Genomic DNA, 10,951 nt, shown 5'->3' with positions numbered 1-10,951 from the left:
TGTTTAAAAATACGTCTTTTTTAGATACAGATGTTGAATTACTGCTGATGTAGGCCTTATCATGGTCAGTTCTAGTTTTTGAGAATATATATATAATTATTGAGTAAATATTATAAACCTTGTTAGGATCATTAATTCAACCTCGTACCCGACCCAACATAACTCAGAGAACGAGGCTGGTTGCCTGGAGTCTGTAAATTACGTACCTTTCAGTCAAACGTACTAGTTGATTGGTTGATTATTTTCCGTACCCGTTGTAAGGTTTCGTACTTCTGTCCAATCAGAGTAACCGTTTTTGCAAACTAGGAAGCGCAGAGCAGCCGCCATTTTGTATTTCAGCAGACGAACTCCTGAATTTTGCTGGAAAAATTATGTCTGTATCTCAGTCTCAGACTATATTTGGTGCCATGAGTATTTCAGGTTTTTTTAGGGAACGTGTGTAACTTGCAGTCCAGTCCACGAACAAGAAAACAAGAACAAAGACACCAAAATATCGGTGCAAAGTCGCGTCGAGGTGAAACTTTTTTGAGGTTTGTCAATTTGTGATTTGTCTTCTGTCATGACTGTTTGCCTGCTCTCATCTGCCATTGTCTGCCTAACCATGCTTAAACTTGTTGTTAGTCTGCGTGAGTGTTGAACTGATAGAATGTATTTTTTTTAAACTTGCAATGACCAAGTTTTGTCTCATTTCGAACAAAACTGAAATGGAAATATAATCATGTTAATTGTTACTTGTTTGTTAGCCTAATTAAATTAAATTATGGCTGTGCTTTGCAACTGAACTTGGCAAGCATTTGTATGTTTGTTTGTTTGTTTCATGTTTGTTTTTTTTTGCAAAATTTTAAGTTATAGGCCTATTACTAACGTTAGCTGGTTAGGCGTACCATTTACCAATGTATTTAGCCATGAACCAGTCTCGCATTTTTCAATTCTTAAGCCAGCGCTATAGCGCCCATAGATTTGTTTAAATCTGTGTTCGACCAAAATCAAATGAATTGATTTTAAAGTTACTTTCAGTTTCACCAAAAAATGTAAATATGTCTAAGTCCTAAAAAAAACCAGTTGCTGCGCATGTTCAGTACTGTACTACTGCTCCGGCTTAATAGTGTTTACTAAAAGAAAGCCGGATCTGGCTAAATATCCACAGACATTTTTTAAACATAGCCTACCCGTACCGTAGGGATAGCTGTTTTACTGCGGTTATATAAGAAATACCCATGTTTTTCCAACAGGTAACAGAAGTAATGTGCAACTTCTTCTGTGCTTGAGCACTTTTGACATCAGTGGTTGGCCGTTTCTTTTCACTTGTGGCTTGATCAACAGTCATGAGGTTTCTGGAGAATGTTGGACTTGTACATGTTCAAGACCATCTCATTCTACACAACTTATGATTGGATAAATCAACACCATCAGTTGGGACACGGATAAAGTATGACATCACCAAGAGCCAATCACAATGGCAGAACTTTAGGAAATGTTCGCCTCGGCAACAAATCAACGCTCTTTCCTCCTCTGACAAAGACTCTCGCTGATTCAAACAAGGTGAGGTAGAAATAGTCTGTCCTCTTTTGAAAAGATTGTGTCTTTTTCCTTTTTTGTAAAGGATATGTTTTGATCAATTGCATTTCTTCAAAGCACAATTTGTTAACTTTGCAAAAGTTATGGTGTTAATTTGCACATATATGTGTATATACATTTGTAAAAAAAAAACCAACTAAATTCATATTCATAAATTTAAAAAATAACAAAATGTTAAATCCAAACTTCACTTTGACTTGAAGGCATACTTCCAGGAACATCATCTAATGATCCATGGCGATGCCCTGTCAACCCCTCCCAAAGCTACAGAGGAAATTGTGTCACCGAGGTCAATGACCTCAACACGACCCTTGACCTCAAGGTCAGATCCAAACAGCAAGCCAGAATTAAAGGATCTTCAAGTAAGTGGAACACATTCTTGTAAGTGAGCCTGAATTATTTCACTTCTGGAAACAATTATGTTGGTTGCGATTGGTGGATTTATATCACTCAGTTTGCATGATTGGTCGATCCTGTAGGACATCTCAGACTATTTTTCCTCTTTTCATGAAGCTTGTTGAATTGGCTGTTTAAATATCAGAAGTATTCTCTGTATTTTTGTCCTGTAAAGACAAGAGAAGTGGGGAGTGTTGCCTAGTGGTTAGGGTTTGTGACTCCTGATCAGAGGGTTAGGGGTTCGAATCCTGTTGCTGGCCATATGCTGTGTCCTTGGGCAAGTCACTCCACCCCACTTGCCTCTCCCCACCCAGGAGTATAAATGGGTACCGGCAGTAGCTTAGAAGTATGGACTGGCATCCCATGCAGGGATGAATAGAAATATTCTCAGTCATTTCATGCCAAGGAAACTGGAGAAAAATGCCAGCCTGATGGGCTATATTGGCTCATGACAGACTTCCTTTTTTTTTCACTGTAGACGAAAGACAAGCAGCATCGCAATCGCATCCAGTCACTTCAGAGACTGATTGATCAACTGAGAGCGGAGCTTAAATCCAAAGAGGAGGAGCTTGCTAGTACACAGGCCAGACTGCTGCAAATTGTAAGATCTCAATCTCCAATAATTCCCTTTTTGCACAAAATTCTTTAAATTGAAACAATAGTCAGGCAACTATTGTCAAACCTACTAGTTTGCACTATTATTACATAGGTTGCCAGATATTACATAAGAACCCTTTCCAGGGACCAAGTGTGCCTTATCTTTTACACACTTGCACGTACATATAACACGTGTGCTTGAAACATGCAGTGTGGCAATGGAGAGGCACATGTTGTTGCACATGTGCAGTGGGCAGGGCTTAAAATATCGGCCTATTGTTTAACTGCCTGCAAATTACATGCATCTTAACATTTTCTATACAGGAAGAACATTACAAACGTCTGTATGAGGAAGAGAAACAGTCACATGGCAGAACGAAAGAAGAACTGGAGGCAACGAGGCAGGAACTGAAGGAGAAGACAAACTATGTAGAACAGCTCAAGACACAGCATGAACGACAAGTTGTGGATATCAATGCAGCAGTAAGCCTAACCACATCTGAATTGTTTGGCTCCGGCTAGCAGTAATTAACACACGTGTCCATGGAAAGTGGATTCAGTCACTTCCATAGGTGCATGTGTATATGCTAAGCCGTAGCCATGTCATTAGGATGCGGCTTCTAATTTGCATGTTACCCTCTGTGTCTTAATGTCTGGAAAAGGGTTGGAATCACTTAATGAATATTCATCAAGTTTTAATGGTCCCTCCCTGCCTGTCAATCAAGCAGTGCACATTGACCAATTAGATCAGAAGTTTTGGTCAGGTGACCACTGTTGTTTGTATCACATTACACTATTTTTTCTGTATTCTTCTTCAGCATGAGCATAAGTTGTCGGCATTAAGATCAGAGAAAGACAAGGAAATTAGTGACAGAGACACAAAGATTGAGAAGATGAAGAAACAGATGGCTGACATCTTGAAGGATAACTCCTGGTAAGCTCATCGTGGAAATTTGCCCGAATCAATTACCGAGAAGTTCATATTTCTGTTTTTGATATATCTACGGAGAGAATAAATCTTTGGGACACATAAACAAAATTGAAAGCCTGACCAAATTTAACCTTCGCAGTGTGTGTTCGTTAAAAACAAAAACAACAATTTTACTAAATTCTACTTTGCAGGGAACGTCAGCAACAGCTGGAAGAGCTCACTAAAGAATTGAATAAAATTTCCGACGAAGCCTCAGCATTAAGAATAAAATGCAAGAGTTTGTCTACAAAATCAAAGGTATGTAGTCATCAAATTTGGGTGCACCATGTGGATAACACTAAGATAGGACATTGTGCATTCTTTCATTCAGGGATGTCTGTTGGCGCTGGTATTTTTGCAGGAAATTTGAGGAATACAAGAATCACTTTTTTAAACTGCACCCCAGCTCTCATGTATGGTTCTAATTAAAAAAAACCACTTATGTTGTATTTCTTGGCCAATACTGCAGACCATACTGTTTGAATGAGTTGAAACAAAATTTGAAATCTGAACTAATCCAGCTAATTATTTTTATTTTATGTTTCTAATCTATAGTCGTGTGATAATTGTAGTGCCATGAAAGCAGAGTTGGAGAAGAAGACAAAGAAATTATCCGAGAGCGAGTTGACTGCTCAACAACTCAACGTAATCTGCAAGAAGTTTGAAACGCAGCTGAAACAACAGGTAGATATGAAACTGCTTAAACCATTAGCATGCGTACTACATTGTATCACATTGTATATAAACCTAATCTATATTGAATTTTTCATGTTAAAAATGCTTTTCCTTTTCTTGTGTTCTTTCCTTGTCAACCAAAACAAAGTGTGTGTGTGCATACTTAAGCTGTGTTCGCATTGGACTTAATTTTGCAAAAAGTTGCCGCGAATGATTAAACATTCCAATATTTTGCACCCATTATGATCAGTTTCAAATATTCAAAAAAATGTGCAATCTGAAATATTTCAACCATCTTTTTGTCCGATTTTTTCTTCTTCAGGATATACTGCTGAAGGATTTTGCAGTTAACAAGGGTTTCAAAACGGACTATGATCCAAGAAAATGACACCCTCAGGTTTGATGACTCAAAATAAAATTTCAGCCATAGAGCATTCAGATGGTGCATGAAGCAAGAAAACATTGTAATTTTTTTTTTTTTTACAACTTTACTTTTGAAAGATAATCCAAAGATGTGTGCTCACGTTTCGGCTTGCAGTGTCGTGTTCCCCCTATTCTTTCAGTACAGTATCTTTGCACTTTCAATGCACTTTTTGAGTTCTGTATGGCATGGAATCGTATTAAAATATTTCAGTTGCAGTACATTAGGAAAGTGAGAAAAACCCATGGATCTCTTTTGGACATCATGACTCGTATTAAAAAATCTCAGGGTTTAGGTTTAACATCCTATCAGTTACTTAACAAAATTTGAAGGTCTTGAACGACACAGATTTTCTTCATTTTTTTCCACTGCATATGAAAATAATGGTATGAGATTTAATTTTGAAATGGTTTGATTTTGCAACTGATCAATGACATTATTTAAAGGAAGAATTCATGATGAATGAACTCTTTTGCACATGACAATCGGGGAATGAATTCACAATAATCACAGAATTGAAGATGATAAACGCCACACTTTATTTGGCACTTCATTCGTTTCAGTGAATGTTGAAGCACACGAACAGAATTTGATGTTAATGGATGCAAACAGTGTAGGGAATATTACAAAAATGACATTTTACGTATCCTCAGAAAAGTTTAAAGCACATTTTTAAGATGAAGATTATTCATGCATTTGGCATTTTAAAACTGTACATAAAAATGTAAAAGGATATAATATATTGAGAATGATTTACATGTAAAATTATAGTGCATGAGAATTACAACTATATACTAAGAATAATGAATTTTTAGAAATTTAGAAAAAAGTAAAATTTGCTTAAAAAAGTGAGCTTCATAAACATTTGCAAGAAGTCAAAGAGCGCCCTCTAGTCCATGCACAGAGCCAATACTCATTTTATGATGATAATGCAAAATATACCTCAAAGAAAGAGAAAAATAACACGCAAATCTTTAGCATTCAATGATTTATATGGATTTAATTATCTTGGAAAGATTTCAAACCAAAGTTGGCATCAAAGCAATTGTTCCGTCCATTTTTTAAAGTACTTTGAAATTGTCAATGTGCTTTTTGCTTTTAATCATTTGTATACATGTTGCATATGTTATTTTTGTACTTTGTATACCTGTGCATAAAAATATAATGATCTATCACATTTATGTTGCAAAAAAACAAAAACAACTTTATTCTATTGACTGGTGTTCCATCGCTTCTTCATTTCTTTGGAGTGTTTCTTTAGCAAAACGAATTTGCCTGAGTCTGCCAATATCTAACAAACTTCTTCGGGTCATACATGTACTCGGATAACAAAAGTCCAAATCTAAACATGCTAAAATGGAAAGAAATTCCATCTTCCCACAATGATGTTTGACCATTTGCTTTCAACCAATCTGTTTCAAAAGTATTGAGCCAGTGACATCATAATGACATCACCCAAAGTGTCGACCCACTCAGAAACAAGCCATCTGTTGATTTGATATTTCGTTGAATATCTGGGTCTGTTCCAGGCACATATCAGCATGGATTTCAATCACCTCGACTGGGAACATTTGGAAGCAGATTGGGCACGGTGAACGCTCTTCATCATTCTGTCCAGTGTCGTTTGTATTATTTTGGCAACCAATTCTCATTGGAGATGTACTTGTCTCGTTATGGATGCGATTGTCCCAACGAGGCGTTCCAAAACTTTCAGGTGAGTTGCCGAGCGAATCAAAGCTGTACTGGTGTGTTGTAAGAGCGCCCCCTTGTGGTGACTTGGTGACAGGTTGCGGTGGTGAAACGTCACCAGTCTGAAGAAAGCCGCCCGGTGCTGGTTTCATCACGTTGCTCAAGGTGGGATTCCGTGGTGAAGAATTGGCAGCCCGGCCGCCCCGCTTGCGTTTAGCAACAGCGCCCTCACGTTGGTAGCTGGGCATTTGTGCAGTCCGAACATGTGACGACACCGTTGTGAAATTATCCTCAGAAGCTACCGAAAAAGATTTTCGTCCCCGTGTGCCTCCTCCACGACCCCGGCCCCGCCCCCTCCGTCCTCTCTGTGGAGTAGACGAGGATGCTTTGGTTGCCTTGGTAACGCCAGTGGCAGACGGAATTCCTTGGCAACTGAGGACATGGCCTGTGATCTGTCTTGCAGTAAATTGAACTGCAACATAACCAAAAAGAAAAAAAATACAACTCTGTCATATTTTAATTGTTTTTATCCCCTAAAAAGGCAAGGTTACAAGTATCACTTTGAATACGAGGGTTCTGTTTAAATAATCTTTCAGATTTAATACATGTATAGGTTTATACATGTGTTAAGTTTCAAGTTTTTATAACTTGGCATATACCATTATATAGGGCATTTATGTACATGTAGAGTCATATCTTTTTTTCCACAGAAAAAGGGGGGGGGGGGGGATGGTTTACAGACTTCCTTTTTGCCCACAAAACCCCATCTCTAAGATTCAGGCCACTTGTGACTGTCGACGAGCGATTATTTCTAGAACATTCTGAAGAATCCTACAAAACAAAGCATGGCTACTGAATAGCCTGCAACTCACGGTAGCATTTAGGACAGCATCTAAACTCCATCGCTGCAACGTCCTTGACACTGGATGATGTACTATCTGCTGATGTGTTGGCTACTGACACAGGCTTTGGGCACTGGATCGGTGTTGAAGATGATCTAGTCAAGTAAGAAATATAAGAAGTGTGTCTTGTGAGTGTACAATGATCTTGTGGCCGGATTTGTCTAAATTTCTTGTTACCTGTGACGTCATGCCAATGGGCAACCAACGAGAAATGCAAACAACCATCGTTTTTTGGCCAACATTAAACAGTTTATTTCACCACTTTTACAGCCGTCACTTTTCAAGAGATACATATGCAGTGCAGAACAGTTTTGCTGAAAGTTGGAATGACGTGACCACAACATCCAAGTTTGTAAACAAATGCAACATCTACACCCAGAACGCATAAACTCACCCATCTTTGATCAGGACGTCAACTCTTGCCATGGCCACTTCTTTCAGCGTCGTCTTTTCTTCCTTGCTGAGTTTGTGACCCAACTGTCTCTCCAAAACGGGACGGATGTCTACCAAAATAATCACAAATGTTTGAAGTTTTGAGTGAGATGAACCAGCTTTCTTGCCGCCTTTAATTTACGTGTGTCAGGTTTTTGAAAATGAGGTTGCATGAGTTCTTGCCGACAGCATTTTTAAAATGTACTTTTCAGTTGCAGAAATGCCCATACTTTGCTTACGTTTTTTTGAGTTTTTTAATTGAATGATATTGTTCGTGGATTTGGTTGGTTTTCTATAAAAGTGCCTGCTACAATCCAACAGTAGTCAAGAGTGGAACTTGCACTAAAATATCTAGAAATAAAAACCCAAACTTTGATCACTGCTTCAGAACCACAACATCCAAGATAATTGTTCACAGTTAGGTTCTGTTAGATTCTGTAGGGTTGGGGTCATTTACACAGGATACAGATTGGAATCTTACCAGATAATTTAGAGTCCAGCAGACGGCGACCAAAAGATGTGAGAAATTCCTCAGCAACTTGCTTGAACTACTCAGAAAGGAAACATAAATTGTTAAGTTCTCAAATTTAACAGATACTATATAGCTTAGCACAATCAGGTTACCAGCCAAAATGCCATGAGATGTACAAGCTTTGTCACTGGTTCCCAGCTAATTTGTACTCGGGAAGAAATGTTTGCGAACAATAATTGTAACGCTCATTGAAATTGGGTTTGAGCCTCCTATTTTAAAAAAAAAAAGTACTACAATAAGAACATCAAAGTTTCATGACTCACAAGTCTTGTGTTGAACGTGTTCTTCACTTTACTTGGGGACGTTTGAACTGGCAAGTTGCTTGGTCGTTTTGTCGGTCTTTTTGCATTCAAAGTCTTTTCTGTTTCTCTCTGAGTAGCATTGAATCCTGGTTGACGGTCCTCCCTGCCTTTAGCCTGTAGCCATCTTGGTTTCGGCGATGTTGTGGAAGCTAAGTTTTCGTTGCTACGGGTACCATCTCCATGGTAAATGTAGGTGTGGTGACCAGGAGGTGACGACTCATGAACATTTTCAAAATTGTCTTTTCTCATCGGTCCTTTCTTATCTTGTCGGTCGGAATTGTTTTTGATGCTGTTGTCGGCTGGACTTTGAGCGCTGTTGCCATGGTTACCAGGTTGGCGTTTGGGAGTTTGCTGCTTGTTAGTGGACGAGGCAAGAACCATCTTTGCGGATCGGCTCAGTGAGTCGGATTTGTCTGATCCTGTCTCTGCAGTGGCGGCCATTTTGAGGAGCCTTGTTTTTAATTCTGCATCACTGAAAAAAAAAATATCAAAGAAACTTTTTTGCACAGTTTTAAATTGATACATCATCTGGCACTGGCAAAACCTTCCATATTTTTAAAAGCAACTAAAATTGGACGGTAAGGATTAAAAGCATTAGCGAAAGTAAGTTGAATTATTCCTCACCTGAATTTGTTGTTCTCATCTTTCATGGACATAAACTGCCTCTGGAAACTGGAGTTTGTCTTCCACGATGGAGACAGGATGGTTCGGCCTTTTGGTTTATTTGTTGGAGTGGTCTTGGATTTGGAATGAAGCTGTTGGAGGAACAAGTCATGAAAGTTATTCAGAAACTAGAGTCAACAATAAAGGCACTGATGATGAAAAACCTACATTACCCTTTAGATTATCTCTCAAATGACCATTGACAAAGTGTCAGTAAATACTTGTGTGTTTGTTTTAAGTGAACATTTGTTAAATACCCTGTTTATGGATTTCATCTACACATCGGTTTGCGAGACGTACCACTTGCCTCTCAAAGAGCGCCCTCTATCGCCCACGCACACATCACATACCTTAGTCATGGTAGGTCCAGGGCTGACGATTTGGGCCTGTTCCTTCGGTTCCTCCAGGGAGCGGAGACGAACGAACGCCAGACCAAACTGTGCGTCCTTCTTGTAAGGCTGGCTACACTTGACTTTGATCCGATCCCATTCGTTTTTCAGACTCTCTTCGTTTAAAGCCGCTGCAAAAACCAACAAGATGTTGAAATTTTATTCATTATCTTAAACAATATTAGAAATCACTTTACACATAAGCTAGAATCAGAATCACTGATTAATTTGGCAGCAGTTATTTTTATCCTGATTATTATGATAATGAAGCTAAGAGTTTGTCAAAGGTGCACTGACACTGTCGTGCACTAACCAAGTTTCAAGAGTTATGTAAAACGATCTCGTAAATGAAAAGTTTACCCTTGGTGAACATTTTGACGGCGCATTTGTTCTTGCCGTTCCTGCTTTCCATCGGTGACATGAGCATGGTCGCAGGGATCAGAGTTACATAATCGTTGCTGGACCAGGACGATTTACGGACAAGTATCTCCACAAAGGCTGATCCATAATTCCCTGGGAAAAAAAGGTAATGATGACACAATTATTCAAAATCCTTATTCCATCCTCATCCTAGTAAAGAGAGAGTGACATGTAGACAGAACTCTGTAGCCAAGTAATTCAACACAGCCTTAGAATGACTACATACCAATGTCCACGTAGCCAATCTTTGCGGCTTTCTCCACTTGAAACTCGGCCTCCATGGATCCGGACCGGTCCCCCGGCGCACACAACCAGCGTTTCCATTGGCTGGTCTGATCAAGTAGATTGTCCGCTCGGTGTACTGCATCCTATGTTATTTCAATTATGAGAAGTTACAAAATGAGGTAGGTATACAGAACTTAAATTAAAAATAGTCATTTATTATACTATTTATGGCTATGCTTAAATTAATTAGGCCTATACTATAGCCTAAATTAAATTGGGCGATATGTGAAAATTACATTTTAAAAAACAATTCTAGGCTATTTGGTCAAACTCTCCCAAGCAAGTCATTTCAATTTCCTCCCAAAGAATGAGAAGAGAATGAGAGTTCCCCCCCCCCCTCCGATCGAGGCCCAACCCACCCACCCACCACACAGCTGGTCGCCGTACGTATCCGGGTGGCGCGCCAGTACTAGGCAGTACGGTGCGTCTTTCACGGAGTAAATTTCCATGAAAATAATCATGATATATCCCATTATCCGAAGATTTATGAACAAATCATTATGGCTCACTTATAACTAGAAAAGCTTTGGGAAATAATTGAGGAAAATGCGACAAAATTATGTACAAACCTGCGAACTAAACACGATCACTTCCTTCAATCTCACGGGTGCCATGTTGAAATCTCGCGCCAAACATTTCCCTGGTGCTCTGATAAGTTCCAGCCCAGCGTAATCTTATAAACATAATCGTGTGGGACCAG

At 39.0% G+C, this 10,951-nt stretch overlaps 2 protein-coding genes across 3 annotated transcripts; one reads left to right on the top strand and one right to left on the bottom strand.

Moving 5' to 3' along the window:
- Positions 1 to 243: 243 nt before the first annotated feature.
- On the top strand, positions 244 to 5,698 carry LOC119731646 (myosin heavy chain, non-muscle-like). 2 transcript variants are annotated; one of them, XM_038204848.1, is made up of 9 exons: positions 244 to 514; positions 1,233 to 1,542; positions 1,782 to 1,940; positions 2,453 to 2,575; positions 2,896 to 3,054; positions 3,390 to 3,505; positions 3,694 to 3,799; positions 4,097 to 4,225; positions 4,539 to 5,698. In XM_038204848.1, exons 2-9 carry the CDS (start codon positions 1,432 to 1,434, stop codon positions 4,602 to 4,604), a joined length of 969 nt encoding a protein of 322 aa, XP_038060776.1. In that variant the 5' UTR covers positions 244 to 514; positions 1,233 to 1,431; the 3' UTR covers positions 4,605 to 5,698. The 2 variants fall into 2 exon arrangements, with proteins under 2 accessions (XP_038060776.1, XP_038060775.1); XM_038204847.1 differs by having other exon boundaries at positions 244 to 530.
- On the bottom strand, positions 5,153 to 10,921 carry LOC119731644. Its single transcript, XM_038204845.1, has 10 exons — positions 10,821 to 10,921; positions 10,193 to 10,334; positions 9,907 to 10,059; positions 9,508 to 9,677; positions 9,119 to 9,249; positions 8,456 to 8,966; positions 8,142 to 8,208; positions 7,623 to 7,731; positions 7,199 to 7,323; positions 5,153 to 6,798 (listed from the first exon to the last, which is right to left on the bottom strand). Exons 1-10 carry the CDS (start codon positions 10,863 to 10,865, stop codon positions 6,110 to 6,112), a joined length of 2,142 nt encoding a protein of 713 aa, XP_038060773.1. The 5' UTR covers positions 10,866 to 10,921; the 3' UTR covers positions 5,153 to 6,109.
- Positions 10,922 to 10,951: the final 30 nt, after the last annotated feature.

Source organism: Patiria miniata, unplaced genomic scaffold (genome assembly GCF_015706575.1).
Source record: "Patiria miniata isolate m_02_andy unplaced genomic scaffold, ASM1570657v1 HiC_scaffold_24, whole genome shotgun sequence".
NCBI lineage: Eukaryota > Metazoa > Echinodermata > Asteroidea > Valvatida > Asterinidae > Patiria > Patiria miniata.
The sequence above is the reverse complement of the archived record's forward strand: the minus strand, read 5'-3'. Positions and strand labels throughout refer to the sequence as shown.

Coding starts and splice junctions, on each gene's coding strand:
- LOC119731646 (XM_038204848.1), top strand. CDS start 1,432: ATGACATCACCAAGAGCCAATCACAATGGCAGAACTTTAGGAAATGTT. Junction 1,543..1,781: donor CTCTCGCTGATTCAAACAAG/GTGAGGTAGAAA, acceptor TTTGACTTGAAG/GCATACTTCCAGGAACATCA. Junction 3,055..3,389: donor TTGTGGATATCAATGCAGCA/GTAAGCCTAACC, acceptor ATTCTTCTTCAG/CATGAGCATAAGTTGTCGGC.
- LOC119731644 (XM_038204845.1), bottom strand. CDS start 10,865: ATGGCACCCGTGAGATTGAAGGAAGTGATCGTGTTTAGTTCGCAG. Junction 8,967..9,118: donor GATGAGAACAACAAATTCAG/GTGAGGAATAAT, acceptor TTTTTTTTTCAG/TGATGCAGAATTAAAAACAA. Junction 6,799..7,198: donor ATGCTGTCCTAAATGCTACC/GTGAGTTGCAGG, acceptor GTTATGTTGCAG/TTCAATTTACTGCAAGACAG.